This window comes from Meriones unguiculatus, chromosome 19, assembly GCF_030254825.1.
Source record: "Meriones unguiculatus strain TT.TT164.6M chromosome 19, Bangor_MerUng_6.1, whole genome shotgun sequence".
NCBI classification, from domain to species: Eukaryota; Metazoa; Chordata; class Mammalia; order Rodentia; family Muridae; genus Meriones; species Meriones unguiculatus.
The window spans coordinates 31278509-31299635 of NC_083366.1; the positions used below are offsets into that span (position 1 = coordinate 31278509).

At 47.6% G+C, this 21127-nt stretch overlaps 1 protein-coding gene across 2 annotated transcripts in view; it reads right to left on the bottom strand.

The window, feature by feature from the left end:
* Window positions 1-904: 904 nt before the first annotated feature.
* The window catches only part of Edaradd (EDAR associated via death domain), a 43089-nt gene continuing 22866 nt past the window's right edge, over window positions 905-21127 (bottom strand). For both annotated transcript variants that reach the window (XM_060373127.1, XM_021655379.2), the window contains 2 exons: window positions 11171-11216; window positions 905-7088 (listed from right to left, as the gene is read on the bottom strand). In XM_060373127.1, the coding sequence (XP_060229110.1) occupies window positions 6706-7088; window positions 11171-11216 (429 nt within the window). In that variant the 3' untranslated portion in view covers window positions 905-6705. The remainder of the gene's footprint in view (window positions 7089-11170; window positions 11217-21127) is intronic.

The window sequence follows — 21127 nt, forward strand, 5'->3', positions numbered from 1 at the left end:
GAGCAGCCAGGACTACACAGTGAGACCCTGTATCAAAAACAAAACCCAAAACAACCCAAAGGGAAATAGACCAGGAAGAGAAGAGTCTTAAGGATGCCTGAGATGCTGGTGGATGAAGGACATGGAGAACTCTGGTGGGACACAAAACTGTAAGAATGAATCATGGGGCAGGGGTGTTGATGAGGCTGCAATCAGAGGCGGTAAGCCCATGGATCTCTAACAGTTTAGAGGTTGGACTGAGTGGAAAGAGGCAGGCAGTCATAGTAAGGTGAGCCTTCACATACAGACACAGTACACTGGAGACCCTCTTGGAAGGCTAACTGCTCATCTTTCCTCCTGCTCAATGCATCTTGGGCCTATGCCTGGACCACCTTTGCCCACATTCCCTAGTCCCGTTGGTCCTTACCTTCAGCGACTTTGTCTCTGCACAGTGGTGCCCTTCATCTCAGCATCCCCAGCATCTGGGACTTATTTCAGAAAACCATCAAGTGCTCAAATAAGGGATGATGGGCTAACAAGACATGTGAGCTGATGACCACACTGGAATCTGCACGAAGTAGTTAGTAGGAGATGTCTCAGTCAGCAAAGTGCTTTTCGTTCAAGCATGGGGATCTGAGCTTGATCTCCATAACCAGTGTACAAATGCTGGGCGTGGTGACATGCACCTGTTATTCCCACGCTGGGGAGGCAGTGACAAGAAAATCTATTGGGCTCATTGGCCATCTCGCCTGGCCTGAATCCATGAGCTCCAGGCCAATGAGAGACCCTGTCTTAAAGAAGGTGAATGGTGTGTGTTTGTGAGGCCAACACCCAAAATTGTCTTCCGGCCTCTACATGCATGTACATGCAGGCAAAACACCCCTTCCCAGAAACACATACATGTTTAAAAAATGAGGCACTGGAATAGTAGTTGACATCAATCTTTAATTTTGTAGCACCCATTATTACAGTTATAAAAACATTTCCTTGTTCTTAAGAAAAACAGAATCATACAGAAGATGAGAATGTAGACAGAGCCAAAGAACAGCACCAAGGTATGTGGACAGCATCCCGGAGATGCAGGGATTTCAGAAGCTTTGCCTTTTCAGGTTGGAATGGCTTGCATGTGTTCCCAAGGGGGTGCTGCAGAGGACAGCGGTCCCTGGACTCTCACACAAAATGGAAAAGCACAGAGCACCCAGGAAGTATTGAGGGGCTTCAAGAGAGCAGGGCGACTTCCTCATTGCATTTCCAGTCACATCGCTGACCACTTCAGTCCCTTTAGTACACCTGATCATCCGGGAATCCCCTGCCAGACGTAACTCCCAGAGCCATACTCCTCGGCAGCCTCAAGACCTGACCCACCAAGTCTGGGTCTGGCGTACCCACAGGCGTTCCATCCGCCAGTGCTGAGACTCCAGTAGCCCCAGCACTTGGCCCAGCATCTTGGCTTTTATTCTCTCTAAAGACAACAGAAGCAAGACTCATCCTTCCTTGTGCACTTATAACCAAGTACCCAAGACTCAGGGGTGGGATCCGTGTCCCAGGCAGGCAATGAGACAACAAAACTTTCTCAGTCGCTGCCTGGGCAGAACTAGGTGTGTGCCTTTCAGTTACTAGGGTTGATATTATTGGTCTTTGGTTTTAGAGCACCCAGAGTAGAGAGTGGTTTGGCATTGCTAGGCCTATGGCATTGTTGTTTCTGTATGTATACGTGAGAATGTGAAGCAGATGTTTGCTGCCAGCTCAGAGGTGGGGGGATATTGTTGGCCAGTGGAAAAGGAGTGATTTGAGACATGCATACTCGTATGACTGGCTCTGAACAAGTGGCATAGACAGAAACATCATGGCTTCAAGTGGGAGAAAAACTATAAATCAGGGGTAGCAGGAGTGGTTAAAACTTAAAAAGACATGGAGGGAAGTCTCCACTCAAAACCCAAGGAGATCTGTTTAACTGCCTAAAAAGGAGGAAAATGGAAGAGAAAAATCTGTTCGGTCTCTGTTATTAATCTTGTCTTTAAAAGTACATCTCTTTGTAAAGTAGATGGTTGGAGACAGGGGAGGGCAAGACCACTGCATCCTGGCATCCTTGGGTGTTAAACTGGGAGAGGGAGAGACACAAACAGACAGCAGTACCCTCGGTCCCTGAGGAGAAAAGCCCATTCGTGCTAACGGATGAGTACCAGACCATGAGACCCCCTGCAGCCACTGCGCGGGGCACATCCTGGAGACAAAGAAGCTCCATCTCGGCCAGGCCCCCCTTATAGTGTCTGTGGACAGAGCAGTCATACCCTTTTTGTCTTCGCCTTGGTGGCGCAGCCTGGAAGGCACCTACCGGAGCCAGACTCTGAAAGGAAACTGATTTAGAGTGTATCTTCCAGCAGGGGGCAGCACTGCATAAAAATTATTGCACAGGATGAACCACACTGTTTTACGTCTAGGGCTGGAGTTCCTGTGTTACTGAAGAATTAATATTCACGGCTACAGAATTAAGTGGCTGCTTTGTACGGTCTTTTAGAGGCACGGGCCGGACATCCTAGTACAGCTTAAAACATTGCCGCGCTAACATTGTATCCCACGTTTTTGTCTGCTCCTCTGGTGTGGGTCCCCAAGAGTGTGTGTCTGTCCCTCTGCATACAGCTGTCCAGTGTGGCTTTGAGTCCTCCCCTTTCATCTGACTATTCACGAGTGCAACCAAATAAAGTATATGCTATACGGCCTCAGCACCAGAACATTACAGATGGAAATTTTGCTTAAAGAAAAATATTTTGGGAAACATGGCTGGGGAGATTTCGACATTGGAATTGGAAAGCAACCTCATCCCAAGCAGCTTATATCATGCTCACAGGTTCCCAAGAATGGAAAGTCCTCAAGGGTCAATGATGATGGGATGGAGAAACGGCTCATCAGTTAAGAGCTCATACTATTCTCGTAGAGGATGTGAGTTCAGTTCCCAACTCCCACAACTCACAACCACCTGTAATGACAGCTCCAGGGGACCTCACGCCGCTGGTCCCCACAAAGGCCTACACTCATGTGCACACACTCACACGCAGACACATAACTCAAAATGATAAAAACAGATACTGGTGGCAAGGTGACCTCCTTGCTCACTGCTCTCTGCCCCGTGAAGCGCCAGGGTCCGCATGTCTCTGTAGAACTTACTGGTTATAAAGTTAACTTCCAGCAAGCCGATTTGTACTGCAGCCAAGACTCCTCCTTGGCTTTGTTTATGCAACACAGATCAAAGTTGTTTTACGTTTAGAGTCGGAGTGAACTTGAAGAAACCTCCCAGCACATTTCTCTCCGCTGATGCCATGCTCCCAACAAGCCTCGCAAGGAAAATGCTGGGGTGACGGTCACGCACCAGCACACGTGGCTTGCATGGCATTTTTGTTTCTGAAGCAGGGTCTCATATATCGAAGGCTGGCTTCAACTCACTTTGTAGCTGAGGGTGACTCTGAACTTTCTGATCCTCTGCTTTCACTCCCAGGGGCTGGAACTGCAGGCATGTTCCGCCACAACGGTTTGTGCCAAGTTAGGGATCAAACCCAGGGCTTCTGGCATGCTAGGCAAGCTCTCTACCAACAGAGCTACATTCTCAGCCCTCACTTGAGATTGCCTCTCAGAGGTTCGCTTGTGTGTGTTTGTGTGAGTGTATTCTATGTGTTCGTGGGTATCACGGGAGGCTAGAAGAGGGTGTCAAATCCCCGGGAGCTAGTATTACAGGCAGTCCTGAGCCACTCCATGTGGGTAGCTGAGACCCTAACCCAAGTCCTCTGGAAGAGCAGCAAGTGCTCTTAAATGCTGAGCCACCTCTCCAGCCCTGCTTGACAGTTTTGATCTAGTTTTGAACTTGCCTAGAAAGGCAAGTTCAGGGGATGCCTAACAACCAGAGCCGTGTTCTAGAGATGCATCATGATGGGTTCAGCTTGGAGGCTGAATTGCTGGAAACTTTTCCTCAGAATCGGCTGCCCCAGGCCAGGTACGGAAAATATTCATTCTGGAAGATTGTGGTATATGGGACTCAAGTTTGGGTGGGCATGGTAGCACATCCCTGCAACCCCAGCATTCAGGAGATGAATTCAGGAGGATCCTAAGCTCAAGACCAGCCTCAGGTATATATCAAGTTTAAGAAGAATCTGGGCTATATGAAACCCTATTGTAATACCCTAATCCCCATGAATGAATTGTGGTGGTTTCTATGGGGAGATTTTTTTTATCTTAGTTCCTGGTTTAAAAACCATTAGGAATTGGTTTTTGTTTGTTTCTGTTTTTTGTTTTGTCCCACAGAAGAGAGTTGGAAGCCATCATTTCAGCTGCTGGGTTCCAAACCAGAGTCCGGCCTGAGGCTTTAGGTGGAGCAGGGCTTCTACTGAGCTGAGGACGTGGGTAGAGAGGCACACCCTTCCTCCCTGCGCCTTCTGGCCTTCTGAGGCACCTCAGCCCATCTGGGCGAGGGAGTGTTTAGGAACAAAGGTATTTTAATATCTTCTCACCAGGCACAAAGAGTTGGAGTTCTTCTCCTCCCTTCTTTTCTCTCTGTCAGGGAAAGGCAGGCTCAGAGAAGGGGTAGGAGGAGGCTGATGAAAGGGAACAGAACGGGGGTTCCCCACGCTCCATTTCCTCTGTGGTGGTCACAAACTGGGATGAAGTGACAAGTCCGCTTGGGTGGAGCTGGGAGGGAAGGGGCTTTCTGGAAACACCTGACCAGACAGTGTCAACAAGACATAGGTCAGCCCTGGGGAATTATTAGATACACTGGTATGCTAGGGCTGGCATAGCCTAATGCTCCATTGTCCCTCTTACCTCTGAGTTCCTTCCTGCAGAGTGATTTCCAAAGCCCTCTCATTTCCCTACAGCTGCTTCTGCTCTAAGGATCCAGAGCAAAACCAGACGTGGTGCCCCAGCACTCGGAAGGCAGAGGCAGGCAACCAGAAATGTAAGGTCATCCTCTGCTACACAGTGAGTGTGAGAGCAGCTTGGGCTGGGAGAGCCCGTGAGAACAGCTTAATGAGAAAGCAAGGCAACCAATCACATCTGTGAAATGTTAGACGGCCCCTCCCCCTGTCAAGTTCTGCAGGTAGCCTAGATCAGGTCCACAATGCACATGACTTCTGCAGTTAGGGGTTGGGGAGATCGGCTCTGCAGTTAATGGCTGCTCTTGCAGAAGATGAGTACCCAGCACCTGCACGGAGGCTGATAAACGCCTCTGACTCCAGTTCTAGGGTGTCCGATACCCTCTCCTAACCTCCCCATGCGTGTTCATGGCGCACAGATGTACATTCAGGCAAAACATCCAAACAAAATTTAAAAAGCATTTAAATGTCTGCATTTGATCATTAGCTGTCACTTTTAACATATGGGGCTTTAAGTAAAGTGGACGTGTGATAAATCTGAGCAGGGAAGCTGAGTAGGTGTGATTAGAAGTGAACCAGGGGTGATGGACAAGCATCATTGTAGACTTGGTTGATTAGAGTTCACAGTGGGTGAGAAGCTGGTTTTACTTACCAACAACCTAAGGGGAAAACCTAATCGTTATGAGGAAACAAAACAAAACAAAACAAAACAAAAACCAGGTGGTTTAGAAAATCACCTTCTGCGTTCATCTCTCCCTTTCTGTTTATTTTAATGTAACAAGTGTATCTGCAGATAGGTCTGTGCTCTTCTGAGCACTCGTGCGTGCGGAAGCCAGAGCACCACCTCTGACGCTGCTCCTCAGGACACTGTCCAGCTTGTTTGCTTTGAGACAGGGTCTCTCACCAGCTTGTAGCTCACCACCAGAGGCTAGGCTAGCAAAGAGAGAGGACGGGTAACAAGCAGGCAGTGTGCGCGCGTGTTGTTGTTGGAGCACGTGTATGAGCATGTGCGCACACAGACCCCCAAGGCTGATGCCGGGAGTTTTCCTCAGGGGCTGTCCACGCCGTTCACTGAGAAAAGAGTCTCTCGGGGGGAACCTGAAACTCACCCACGTGACTAGTGTAGCTTCTGAATGCTGGCATTACAGGCGGCTGCCACATCATCCCCTCATCTCGGTGGCCGTCATGCCTGGATGGTGAGCACTCTAACCACTGAGCCATCTCCCCAGGGCATATTGAATACTATGGTCAATACCATTCCCATGACACTAACCCTCTCTGCTCTCCCACAAACCACACACTTTGCATTTCTTTTAAAAATACTAAGTCCAATGATGGCCCATAGTTGACAAAACTGTTTGAATAAAAGGGATGACCCTTGAACCCGGGCCACCTCATACAGTATCTTTTTCATCTCCTAAGCCTTTTACAACAGAAACAGTAACCATGCACAGGCCAGGGCGGCTTCTCCACGCCATCTTTCGCTTGGCTGGGAATGCAGAGGTTCTGCATTGTATAATGTGGCCATATCCAGAGCCATTGACAGTTTGGGATCCCACTGCAGTCTTTGACAGTATTTAAGGAGAGGGTCATTTTCTTTCCACCTTGGCATGATTCTGGTCCCAAACATAGGCTTTGGCCCTATGTGACCTACAAAACATCCTCCCCCAACTCCAGGTTCAAATATTAAATTAAAACAGATGTGCAAAAAAGGAAACACCTGCCACCGAAACAGAACCCATCCTTCCACAAGCCACCAGCCTCAGGGACAACCGCTGCCCATTCCACCTCCTCGTCTGAAAAGGCACATCCTCCCAAGTGACTCATGCTGGTCCAGCAAGCCAAAGGCCCGTGATGGAAGGGGATGCTAGAAGGGCATGGAACTGTCCGAGGGTCCCCGGTGGGGCCACTCCTCGTCCACCCACCTGCGCAGGATCTTCTCCACGTCAGCCCTGTGGTAAAGCCGGCAGAGCTCCATCAGTTGGCCCACAGTCCTCTGGCTGTTCCGGAATAAGAACTCCAGTGTGGGGCTCTGGGGCCTCTGTTCCAGGAAGCACAGTTCATCGTAGGGCATGCCCCATTTGCTGGCAAAATTCCTCCAGTTCTTCACGGTCGGGTGACAGGGATCCAGCTTTATCCTGATCACATCTAGCAAGTCCTGATCATTGAGCAAGTCGCTGATGGTGGGGACCCTGGGGGAGCAGGAGGAGCAGGAACAGCCTTCCTTACACCGCTGGTTTCTGCTGACACCTGCAGGAGGACAGAGAGGGCACAGCTTGGCCACTGGCCTGTCTCTCTCTCTCTCTCTGTCTCTCTGTCTCTCTGTCTCTCTCTCTCTCTCTCTCTCTCACACACACACACACACACACACACACACATGCAATGCTCCCTTTATTTTTCTACCATATTGGTGACATCATCTAGCTGTCACACAGCCATCCTTGGAATCGTCCAGGATAGTCCTTTCTCATTGCTCTCACACTGTTATTCTGTGTGTATATAAGTGTGCATACAAGTGTGGTAGGTGTGTGTGGAGAAGAACCTTGAGTGTCAATCCTTGGGTGCCACTCCCCCCTTCCCCCACCTCTCTTTGAATGCAAGGATTCTCACTGGCCGGGAATTGACAGAATAGGCGAGTCTGGCCGGTCAGGAAGCCTCAGGGACCTACCTGATCATCTGGACCCCACTGTTCATGTTACCAACATCCACTGCCTCCGAGGCACCCGGCTTTTACTGCTAGGAAGGTACACAGCAAGAACTTTACCCACGGGGCCTATTTTGTTTGTTCTGTTTTTTCAAAAGACAGTTCCTCTCACTGGTTTGGAGTTTCTTAAGTAGGGTAGGCTGGCCGGCCAGGGATCCCCAGGGACCTCTTCCTCCTGAGTGTTGGGGTCACAGTCATGTGGGTGACTACATGGCTGCAGGCGACAGAGCTCAGGTCCTCATTCTGCAAGGTTGCTAGTTGAGCCATCTCTCCAGCCCCCACAGTGTTACCTTTATAGCTGTGGTTCTCAACCTTCCTAATGCTGACACTCTTTGATATAATTCACCATAAAACTCTTTTTGTTGCTACTTCATAACTGCAGTTTTGCTACTGTTATTAATTGTAAATAGCTGATATGCAGGATATCTGGTATTCAGCCCCTGTGAAAGGTTCATTTGACCCCCCCAAAAGGGGTCACGACCCACAGGTTGAGAACCACTTTTTTAGTGGCAGCGGAAGGCTGTCCACCTGGGAATGGTAGCAAGAGCTGATAACACCGCCTTCCTTTTTCACCCGTGGTTTTCTCTGCTCTCACATTCGTATGTAGTGCCACTGGCCAGACTGAGGGTTCCAGGACCAACTCATGCTTATGCACACACCAATCACCTGCTCCTGACAGCTTTAAAAAAAAAAAATTACAGTTGTTGCTGTGTGTGTGTGTGTGTGTGTCTGTGTGTGTCTGTGTGTGTATGCATGCATGCTCAGGTGTGTGTGTGCCACATCGAATGAAAGTTAGAGAACAAATCGCAGGAGTCCGTTTTCTCTCCGCACGTGAGAGCACTTTCCCCTACTAACCCATTTCACCGGCCTCCCTACAGCCCTGATGCCAAACTTAGCGTGTGGAGATGTCATCATGACTGCACAACCCCTCAGCACTTCTCGAAGGGACAGAAAACTGGTCTGCCTGCTCCATGCACATATTTGAAAACACGTGTCATGGGGAATGGCAGGGAGCTCTCATTCAGAATTTATAGCCTCCTTATCATTCCTCTGCTCTATCTGCTTTCTTCCCTCACAGAGGCTCCGTCTGAAGTGTGGCCAGCAGCCTCGGGGGGTGTGCAGGGAGCTGGAGGCAGGCCGAGGAGCACACCGGGCTCTCGCCTGGGCCTCACCCAAGAACCGGCTCCACCCCAGAAGGGCGGCCTTCCCCGCTTCAGTCCTCTCAGCAGTGTGCATAACCAGAAGGCAACGACATGAGTGGGAGGTGAGGTGAGTGGGGAAGGGTTATCAGGAAGCCACTCACTAAAGCCCTTGGTGGTGCCATGCTGTGGACTCGGCCACATGCAGTGTCGATTACACAACACTGGCTCTGGAGTCTGGATTCGGGTTTAAAGATCACAGGCTTGGAGAGTCGTGGGGGTGTGTGACCTTTACGATAAGATGACAGGTTGCGACATAGGATGTCACTGAGCAGCGGCTGGAAGAGAGTAAGGAATCTGAACAGAGGCGGGCTGGGGAGCTGTCTCCGCTGGTAAAGAGTTGCCATGCTAGCCTGAGTTCCAGGTCAACCAGGGCTACCTGGCACGACTCTGTCTCAAGGATAAAGTAGGGGCCTGGGGAGATGGCTCAGTGGCTGAAGTAATTGCCAAGCAAGTGTAAGGACTGAAGTTTAGACCCCCAGACTTCCTGCAAATGCTGAGTGTGACAGCCCAACTCCGACCTCAGTAGGTGGAGAGGGGATCCACAGAGCAAGCTGGCTGAGAAGATTAGGGTTTGATTAAAAGACCTGCCTCAGCAAAGAAGGCAGAAGAGCAATGCTGGAATCCACATGAATTGCTACACGAGGAGATTTCAAGCTGCCTATTAAAATCACAAGCTGGGTAAGGCACCGTGGTGCCTACCTTTTACGCCAGCACTTGGAGGCAGAGGCAGGCGGATCTCTGTGAGTTCCTCACCACCCTGATCTATGTGGTGAGTTCCGAGGCCCTGTCTAAGGAGGTCAGCCCTGCCCACTGCCACAGACATGCACACAGTTAATACACAGAGCGAATACACAGAGCAGATACATGAGGACCCTGCTTCTCCAGGGAAGGGGGTAGATGGGTCGCTCCTGAGTACATGTGTCACTTGTCCTAACTGCACTTCAGAAGCGGCGGGGAGAATTCACAGTGAGGGAAGGGTAGACCCGTTGCCATCTACAGGGAGCACACGTTGCTGGGAAACAGTGCAGAATCGGTCTCCGCACACAAAATTATGGGCCGGTTCTGGATTTGGAAAGAGAGGAGATGATTGAGAAACAGATCTCTATGAAAATTCATGCAGATGCCTTAGGAACTCTTGTCCTGTTGGTTACTTCCAAGGAGATGTAGAGATATCTCAGTGGGTAGAGTGGAAGGAGGATCAGAAATCTGGGGGGCATTCTCAGCCACAGAGCTAGTTCAAGGCAGGCTTGGATCACATGAGGCCCAGAAAGGAAAAGAAAGATAAGAAAGTCTTGTTATGGAGAAGGCCTCCTGTGGCCATGCAGATTATCTGCTGCACAGGTGAGTGGTTTGGATGGGCAGAGAGGCAAGCCCTGCCTCCCTCTGTGAACACAGGTAATGACACCAATCTCAAAGGCAGCTTCAAGGACTAAAGACACATCACCCGTTAAAGCCTGCTTCTAGCACACAGCCAGCACAGCCCAGTGGACAGCCTCGGGTGTGGGATAATGTCTCTTAAGAAACAATTGTTCCTCTATTTCCCTAGAGATAGAACCCACTGAGCTCCTCCAACCCCTGGGGGAAATCCTCCTTACATCTAGGGGGCCACCAAGGTCTTTACTTCAATTTAGTGTGGAGTGCCAGCAGGGCATGGAGGTTGGTCACAGCTCCTTTGGGGGCGTCAGATGCAGGGCTGAGATGGAAACCACAGTCTCAAGGGGCAACTACAGGTCAGTGGCTGAGAGCACAGGAAGTGTGCAGGGTCCCGATGGTGGCACAAATAGTAAACCTTCCAATCAACCTTTCACAGACAAGGGGGCCCACGCCAGAGAAAAGCCTCTCTACTCATCTTTCAGGTGGGTGGGGGAAGACTTAGATGAAGACACACCTTGCCGTGTAGTTGGTTGTGCCAAGTCGGAATGGACAGTCTCTCTACTCTGCACGCAGGCTGTAAACAGTTCTCATGGGCTCTTCCCTCCCGCAATCTCTTGCCCTCTCTGGGGTAACTTCGGCCTTTCAGAAGGGATTATACGGAAGTGACTGAGAATTCACCAGCCAAACACATTCGATAAGTGAACCCCTCAGGCACACAAAGAGATTGGGACAGATCCATGAAAGAGGCAGGGTTCCAAACGTGTGTGCCAACACCAGGCTCCTCAGAGGTGTTTGGGTCACAGGAATAAGCAACATCCCCTGCAGACTCACACACAAACATACACACACTCAAAAATGCACACACACTCAGACACATACACACTCACACAACTCGCGTGTACACACACTCACACACTCATCAACACAGGTGAAAGCTAACTGCTGACTGTCAAATAGCTATGAAGCTACACTCAAGATATACACATTCGCTTAATAGTGTTACTGTATCTGCCTGGCTGCTGCTGAAGCCTGGTAACTGCTCAGTCCTTTACCTGAAAGGGGATCTCCAGTGCTGTCTGGAAAGTCATTTTCTTCTCCCTAAAAAAAAAAACAAAACCAAAAAACAACCTTCATAAAATCACAGCCACAAGTAGTTGCAATATCAACCTTTCTCATTAAGTTTCCACCGACGAGGTGTGAGAGTCTTGAGTGATGCTCAGAGATGGTTCTTCGGGGGTGCTGAGTGAAGTCTGAGACTCAGCCTGGAACGTGGGGCATGCTCAGGGTCCACTCTGGTGATGGATGGAATGGCATCTGCGGTTAGGGCCTTCTCACTCCAGGCCCACACCAGCTACACGGGCCTCCCATGTACGTGCAGGCTCTGTTGGATTCTCTGCGGGGCTTTTAATAACTGGGTGTCTAGGCACAGTGGCGCACCTGTGATACCAGCGCTCAGGAGGCAGATGTAGGAGGATTCCAAGTTCAAAGCCAAGGTGCGCTTTACAGCAACACACTGTCTTAGGAGCAACCAGAGAAAGCACTAACTCTCTGGTGTCACCACGTTTAGTGCAATTTAAGTAGTGGCTACTCTTCTCCTCATCCTCTAAGAAGCCTTTTTCACTAGCCCCACACTCACCGACCCCAGCTCTTCAGTGTACATCCCAAGACTTTCCAACCACCACAGGAACACTCCTATTCTCCCAGCCAGGCCTTCCCCTAGGAACGGAGAGAACTCTTGCTTTGGTTTTCTACTTTCCTGCCTGTCCCTGTCTCTCCAGGGCAGCAACAAAGCCAGCCGGCTTGGGAGCCACAGGATTTCTGCAGTGTTTTCTTCTCTTAGTGATGGGGGTGGGGAGGATATGAAAAAGGAGAGACAGAGGTAAGGAGAAAAATAGTGTTTGTGCACCAAGATACGTATGCGTGTTCATGTGTGTGCATTTGTGTGTGTGTGTGTGTGTGGTGAGAGAGAGAATGTGTGTGTGAGAACTGCAGGAGGCCCCTGAAGGGGCCCAAACATCTCTGCACAGCCTCACACAGTCCCAAGGTAGAGCCCGGGGAGCCACATCCCCCAAAAGCCTACAGACACTCACTACCTCGAGGGCCCTGTGGAGACCTGCCCTTTCCTATTTGCAGAGTTTCCACAGGCCTGGGCAGGCCTGCTCACTCTCACATCAACACAGTCAATTCTGCTCAAAGAATCGGAAGTGTGGGCCACAAGGACAGAACAGAAACTCCAAGTCAGAAAGAGAGAGTGAGAAAGAGAGAGAGAGAGGTCAAAAGTTTATAGATTTCATGGTATAGAGGACCCTGCTAAGACACAATGTTTCCCAGAAGTCAAAACTCTATTGCCTGGCTCATTCTACTTGATTTCTCATCACCTAAAGAATATCAGACCAACACCAGTTGGTCAGAGTCACCCTCAGGATGTTGGCAGTGAGCAGGATCCAGAATTACTGTGAAATGGTTGAAGACAGAAGAGTGACAAGGATGGTCAGGTACAGTGGCCCATGCCTGTTGTCCTAGAGTTCCAGGCCAGTCCAGGCTACGTGGCATGACCCTGCCTCAAGAATAAAATGAAACAAAAATCAAGCCAGGACCTTTGTTTCCAGGCCTGCTAATTGTGCCACTTTAATGTGAAATCTTCCAACAGGGAAATCAGAAAAGTCTCACTTTGTGGTGTATTTTATTTTGGTCTTGTTGAAACAGCGCCCCTGCCTTTACTCCACATTGCTTTATTGAGCTGTTAATGTGCAGAAGCTGCATGTAGGAACTCACGTCCACAGGTCCAAGGACTTGAACCCCTGACCTGAGGTTACTGGGGGAGAAGAACCACAGGCGTAACCAAAAGGCCAGGCCAAACATTGTGAGAACCCCGGGAGATGCCGATGCAGCCCCAGTGGACTGAAAGTACCAGAGAGGGTTGGGGATGTAGCTCAGTGAGGGGGGTGCTTGCCTAGGATGTATGGGTCCTAGGCTCAATCCCCAGCACCACAAAAAAGTTAAAACCCCAAACTGGGTGCGGCGGTTGGCAGCTGGTAAGTCCCCGAACTTGGGAAGCTGAAACAGGAAGATTTGCTGATTGTAAACATCAGTCTGGACTCCAGTGAGAGCCTATCTCAACACACACACACACAAATACAAATTGGGTGTGGTGGCGCATACCTCTACAACCCCAGCACTTGGGAGGTGAAGGTAAGAGGATCAGGAGTTCAAAGCCAGCCTAGGCTATAGGAAATCTTCACTGTGGAGGCTGGGGGTAGGGGAAACAAGGCAAGGGAGTAGGGGGCAGGGAATATAGTTTAGTTGGCAGAGTGCTTGTCTAGCATGTGTGAAGCTCGGGGGTCCGTCCCCATAAAACCAGAAGCATTGGTGCATGCTTGTAATCCCAGCACTTGAGAGGTAATTGCTGAAGTTCAAGGCCAGCCTGTCTTTGAAAAACACAAAGCAAACACCAAGGCCACAAATAATTCCATAAAAACTATAAATAAGATAAAGATAAGTCAGAGGCCACTTCCCAGACACAAAGATGGTTGAGCCTTGTCCTGTGAGGGTCTGGAAAGTAGACAGTTGCAGAATAGGGCATTTTCTCAGAGCCTACGGCAGCTGACAAGGACACTGAAAAGCCAGAAATCCCTCAGAGTTACTAAGTATTAGAAGTGAGGAGCAAGATAGCAAGTAGGTGCTGGACCTCATTCACAGACAATAGGGCTCAGCACAGGCTCTTGCTGGAAGCAGGACACTCCCAGAATGGTGTAAAATTAGCCGGGGAAATACCTGAGTGGTGGCAGGAACACAGGGAAGGCAGGGGCTGAGGCTTGAATACAGACTTTGTCTTTTTCTTTTTCTTTTTCTTTTTCTTACATCAGGTATATTGCCCTGTAAATTGTGGTAGTGGTGCCAGGAATAAAAAATTAAGGAATTCTCAACTTATCAATATTTGTGTAGTTCAGTTTTTCTACATTTTAGTACAGAAACTTTAACAAAATGCAGTTTTGAAGGTGTTTCCTTGTGAGTCAACCAGTAAAGAAGATCATTGTTAATTACTATTTTGTATGAATTTGGTGAAGTTAACTGTAAAGAAACACCTACTGACTTGCAACTGAAGGGGAGATCCAGTCTCCCCATTTCCAAAACCATAATGAATGGGCACTGACACGTGGAGAAAATAGAAACTTGTATGTTTGCGATGTGTGTTTCAGACAATTAGGATTGGGTAACAAAAATAGCCTTTGTGAATTTAATAGCATTAAGATCACCTTCAAATGAGAAAGATCTCAAAAGTTAAAAAAAAGGTTTACAGACCTCACACATTCATGTCATCTCGCTGTTCCCCTCTCATCCTCTGTGGGCTTCTGCTGGACAAGGCTGAAGTCTGCCGTCTCCAGATAGCCATTTAGCTGGACTCTGTCTATGATGACAGACTCCCTTTTCTCAGCAGGGGTCTAGAAGTTTCCCTTGATCTGGGTGACCCAGGTCTTGTAAGGAGCATCACATAACCCTCAGGGCAGGTTAGAGGCCAGCCCCTTTCCTGATCAGAAAATCACTCCAACAAGCATCGGGAAATTCCTAGAAATGCCCCACCTTGTAAGGATCTAGTCCAGCAGAGACCTTCAATTGTACTTGGAGATTCCCCCCCCCTCACCTAAGTACTGTAGTCTCCTTCCTGTGATAGGACCATGCTGCTGCATGGAAAATGAGGTGCTGTACCACTATATACCAAAACCAAGTGTCCCTGACCCCGTGACCCCAACAAATCAAACACAGTAGGAATCCCTCCTACTGTCCAAGGTTTATAAATCCCTGATTTCAAATAAATGCGCTGGGGGTTCATGCATGGTGCTGACTGGCTATACCATCAGCCTTCCACCATGACTGCCTGAGAGCCCTGCCTGAGGGTTGTCACGGCTGCAAGCCAACCAGGCCTGAGCTTTCATCTGCACCTCTGCGGTACTTAGCACAGCAGCTTAACCAAGAGCTGTAACACTTTGGGATCACCATAGGCTTTGGAACGCTAGAGCTTCCATTGCCACTGGCGACCTCATGCTAAAAGAGCTAAACTGTGACACTCTGTGGAAAGCCTTTTCCACACCCCAGCCTAACACATGGGCCTCACTCTTAAGTACTCTAGTTGCCCCTGAGAGAAAAGCAACCTCGTTCTCTGTCCGGAAGCCAGTTCTAGGTCATGTTCGAAGTAGGTTTAACTCAGTGCTAAGGATGTAATTCGGTTGGTAGAGTGCTTGCCTGGCATGCACAAGGCCCAGGATTTGATCGCCAATCACAGCACAAAATGGGTGTAAGTAACAACTGTGTAAGCCCAGAACTCAGGAAGTGGAAAGAGAATCGGATGTTTGAGGCTAGCCTGGGTTACACAGTGAATTCCAGTCAAGACGGATTCTGTCTCAAAACAAAATAAAACAAAAAAGTAAAAAGGTTAGCTAACTAGGAGTGGAGATATTGGGAGGCAAGAAGCATATACAAGGAAGAGGTCCTCAACAGAGGGGAAAGGTTTTGAGTGAAATGCTACCCGATGAAGCATGAAAGAGGGTGGAGGGGAATCCAAGAAAGGAGCCAACTGCATTCAGACAGCTAGAAAGACAAAGACAGTGCATTCCATAAAAGGACTGAATAAATGTATTTGAAAATTAAATAATATAAATCTAATTTTATTCTTCTGCTGCTGGAGGTTCAGTTTTATCAACACCATTCATTAAACAGGCTATCTCCCTCTCCCCCACTTTGCCTCCTTTGTCAAGAATTAGGTAGGCATGGCTTTATTGGTTTATTTCTGGCCCTCTATTCTGTTCCGTTGATCTGTTTGTTTTCATCTAGTCCCAGGCTGACTTTGTCACTCTGGCTGTGTAGTATAATTTGAAGTCAGTATTGCGATGCTTCCTACAGTTTTGTTTGTTTGTTTACTCCTTGGTTTTGCTTTAGGTATCTACAGTCTTTTGTGGCTCCTTGTGAATTCTTGGTTTTTGTTTTTGTTGTTTTCTTCCTAGACCTGTGAAATGTGACATCAGAAATTTGATAGGTTTGCATTAAATCTGTAGGTTTGTTTTGGTAGTATAGTAATTTTCACAATATTAATTCTGCCAATCCGTGAGCATAGAAGGTCTTCCCATCATCTAATATCTTCTTTATTTCCTTTTTCAGGGTCTACAAATTTTCATTGTAGAGGTCTTTTTTTTTTTTTTTTAAAGCTAGTTGTGTTCCTAGGTACTTTTTAAAAAAGCTACTTTGAATAAGATATATTTCCCAATTTCTTTCTCTGTGGTATATTGTTGGTTATATAAGAAAGTTATTGCTCTTATTTTTTTATATTTATTTTGTATCTTGCAACTTTACTGTGTTTATTAGATATCGGAGCTTTATCTAGTAGATTTCATGCCACCATTGAAGTAATGTCATGCTATCTGTAAATAGGGATAAATTGACTTTTTGTTTCCTGTTTTTATTCCCTTTATGCCCTTCTCTTGCGTAATTGCTATAGCCAAGACTTTGAGCACTATATTAAATAAAAAAGGGGAGAATGGACATCTTGGTCCTGATTTTAAAGAAAATGCTCTCAGTTTGTCTTCCTTCAATATCATGTTGGCTGTACATATAAACATCAACATCTCAGGAGTCCGTGTTAAAAGCCCAGATAGAACAAAGACAGCACAAAGATAGGCAGGGATTCTAGCGAGGCCAGGTGTAGGAATCTCTTCACTGTGAATGAAAACCTAAGTACAGAAGAACAGAAATTTGAAAGAAATGTCATGGCAATTGCTCTGATGAGAAAAAAAAATCTGCAGATTAGTTCTTTTTTTTTTCTCCTCAGTGGGTTTTTTTTTTACTATAACATAGGCCTGCCACAGCTGGAGTTGAAGTGTGGGTCAAAACCTTAGCTATTGCTGGAACTGAGAAGTCGAGACGCTGAGTGAAATTCCAAACTCATGCTACAGGTACAGAGATGAAAGACCACGGATTTTCCCTTTGTACATGGAGGAGAGTTGGTTATTGTTCATAAATATCACAGAGCACTTCACAGGTGATTACAGTTGGCACATGCAAACACAGGTAGACCACAGGACATGGATATTACAGAGGGTGGGAGTATTTCCTTAGATCCCTTTCATTCACACACACCAGTCTGGTAATACCGGTGATGTTGGAAACAGAGGCTTTTCGGCCATGTAGGGGCGTGTGTAACATCACATACCGATGGCTCTGTGATCTTTCTGAGCTGGACTTGAACTCCTGATTTTCTGGCTAAGTGCTGGGCTTACAGGCATGAGGCCCCAGGCCTAGCTTTCTCTCATCTTTTTAATGGTCTTACACAGTGCGAGTGTGCCATTGCTCACTCAGTCAGTGCCAAACAACAGACACGGAGACGGCTGTAACTCCTCAATTTCTAGTGCCTCTACGTGTGTCTTGCACTCTGCCTTCTCTGGGGTCCTGCCCTTGAAGTGAGATTGCTCACTCAATTAGCAATAGGTACAGCTGGATCATTTTCTATAAAATTACATCTGTCTCCACTGTCCGCAGTGTAAGAGGGTAGTTTTACTAGACGCCTACACCAACTGAAGCCCACAGGAAATTCTAACCCAATACAGTGAAACCAACTGTATTGTGACAGTCAACAGAGCTCTGAAGCGATGAGAAGAAGCCTGGACATCGGTCAATTAGAAAAATGTCCGATATCATTGTTAAGGAAAAACTTTCAGACTATCACAGGATAACAACTAAATTATAGACACCTTTGACTCCTTCATGCCTTTCTGAGAATTTATATACATGTATGGGTACATGTCTATATGTCATGCATGTCTATATGGGCACACACATATACCTACGTACACCATATGTACATATAAATACCTACACATATATGTGTGTGTTTGTGTATGTGTATATTTACAATGCATATATGTGTATATATGCACACGTGTGTTTATGTGTAAACACACACATATAGAGATTGTGTGGTGGTTTGAATAAGTGGGCCCCATAGGTTCACAGGGAATGGCACTATTAGGAGGTGTGGGCTTTGTTGGGATGGGTGTGGTTTTGTTGGAGGAAGTGTGCCACTAGGGGGTGGGTTTTGAGGTTTTAGAAATCAAGCCAGGCCCAGTGGCTCGCTCTCTCTTCCTGCTGCCTGTGGCTCCGGATGTAGAACTCTCAGCTACCTCTCCAGCACCATGCCTGACTGCATCCTGCCATGCTTCCTACCATGCTGATAAAGGACTAAACCTCTCAACTGTAAGCCAGCTCCAAGTAAATGTTTTCCTTTATAAGAGTTGCAGTGGTCATGGTGTCTTTTCACAGCAATAAAAACCCCTGAACATATGTGTATACATGTATGCATATATATTTTTAGTACAAAGGGTTAAACCTAGAGCCTCACACATGCTAGGTAAGTGCTCTGCCACTGAAAAATACCCTCAGTTCTATTTTCATCATTTTTTTTTTTTTTAAATTGAGACAGGGTCTCACCTAGATACCTAGGCTGGCTTTGAACTCATTTGGTAGCTCAAGCCAACCTCTAACCTTTGATCCTCCTGCAGCAGCCTCCCAATTAGCTAGGATTACAGGCCCTAACAAGGCCTGGCTTAACCACAAATATTTAATCTTGACTTGGTCCAAAAAATTGTAATAAGTCAAAGCTGTTGGCCATATCGTCAAAATACTACAGTTTTCTTTTAGATGTTTATTTCTGGGAGCTTCATTATAGAAAAAAAGTCCTCCTAGCTAAAAAAAAGAAAGAAAGAAAGAAAAGAAAAAAGTCCTCCTGTCTCAGAAACAATGAGTGGCATTGGGGAGTGTGGGTTTATTGTGGTGCCAGCGGGAACCAAAGTTGGTATTCTATTATCCCAACCATCAAAAAGAGCTCAGAGCTGACAAGGCAAATTCCATAAATGTATCTGATATTATCACCAAAATGCCTGACCAGGATCAGCATCAGGCAACTGGAGGGCTGTGGGGGCTGGGAATGACAACATCTTTCTACAGCCCCGAGCAGGTTCAGAAGGCCAAACAAGGGAGGTGTGGGGAGTGCCAAAGAGGAACGGGACCTGCAGAGAGAAAGGCAGGGAGGAAAACCACAGAGTATTAGCTGCAGGGTTTGTTCCAATGAGGCCATGATCCAGGACCAGACCATCCTGTGGGCAGTGCACAGAGGAGGGGAAAGCCATTGCAAGGTCAGGGTCAGGAATACACAATTGCGGTCTAGAAAAAGCAAGCTGATGTTCTCTAAGGAAGACAGAATCAGATGGGTTTTGGTTTGGTTTGCTTATCAAAAGATGGAAAGAGAAATTCTATTATTCGCTTTTTAAACACACGTTTATTGTATTGTTTTTATTTATATGTATGTGCATGTGTGTCTGTGACTGCATGCCACATGCGCATGCCCACAGAAACCAGAAGAAGTCATAGGATCAGCTGTAATTGGAGTTACAGATGGTTATGAACCACAATGTGGGTGCTGAGAATCGAATCAAGCCCCCTGGAAGAGCAGCTGGGGTTCCTAACCACTGAGCCATTTCTCCAGCCACCATCCTTGAACTAGCTATGCAGCTGACTGGACTGGACTGAGCCTGGACTGATTCTCCTGCCTTTATCTTCCAAACGCGAGGATTACAGGTGTGAACTATCACACCGTGTTTGAATATTTTTATTTATTTAACGTTTATAAAGTTTTAAAAATTATATCTACTTGTGTGTGTGTCTGTGTGTGTGTCTGTGTGTGTGTGTCCATGTGTGTGTAAATGCCAGAGCATGAGTGTGGATGTCAGAGGACATGTCTGAGTTCTCTCCTCCTGTCACGTGGGTCCTGGGGACTGAACTCAAGTCCTCGGAGTAGTTACCAAGCCATCCTGCCATCCAGCTTAAGTATTTTCAACATCAAGTGTTTACCCAAAGGTATCATCTTCAGTCTCACATGAAATGCTTCCAACCATGAGAAGCTGAGGGAGGGAGATGGCAAGACCAGGTGCGTAGCGCTGAGCGGGTGATTTCCAAACTGGTGACATTCTTTCTCTCTCCCAAGATACCCAGACAACTGGGTTCAAGAGGCCTTTTTTTGACCTGGCTTAAGGGAAAACATGGTGTATTTGGACTGGCAGTAGACAGGACACCTCTCTTATTAGAGTTAAAGATACCACGTATCTAGTCTAAGCAAATCTGCAGTCTTGTCTGGTAGCGCTGGTTCCTTGTTCTATAAACTCCGCACTAGAGGTAAAGTTAAAAATTACCAAATAAACCAGAGCTATCTGATCTTCTCCCAGAGGAAAAAAAAAAGCTCAAGGACCCACCAATCTATGAAACAGATCTTGTTGGAGCTTGAAAGGATTGTTGCGTGTCCAGAATTGCAGGCAGAGGCCTGCCAGGCTGATGGATGGCAGCTAGCATCTGCAGCCTGGATGGTCCCTGCCATGCCCTGTTATTACCTTGCCCTTAATGGCTTCAGATCTGCATATCTTCCAGTGAGCTCGGTGGCTCTGCCAAGGCAACGAGTTCTACCCAGTGTCTCACAATCCAGTGCAAAGAAAGGAGCAAACCCCTGTGTAACAGTTCAAATCTAAAATGTCCCTTCTGGGCTCACGTTTGCATACTTGTTTCCCAGAAGCTGGCCCTGTTTGGGGAGGTCGTGGAGCCTCTGGGATGTGGGGCCAGGTTTGGAGGACTTAGGTTATCGTGGGTAGGGCTTTGTACGTAGTCACCCACTTCTGCTGCTAGTCTTTGCTTTCTGATCTGCCATGACGTAGGGAGCTGTCACCATACCCCCCTCCACCAGGAAGTCCAGCACGCCTTCCCTACCCTGGCAGTGTGTATCCCTGAAACTGTGAGCCAAAACAAAGTCTTCCTCTCGTAAGATGTTTCTGTTGGGTTCTTGATCACAACAAGAAAGGAAGCTCATATACCGTACATTTACCAGCTGAGTTCCATGCAGCCTGTCCTTTCAGCCCCGTGCCCTTCGGAGCCAGAGAAAAGGTCTGCTGCTACCAACTGAGAAATGTCAGGCTGCTGGG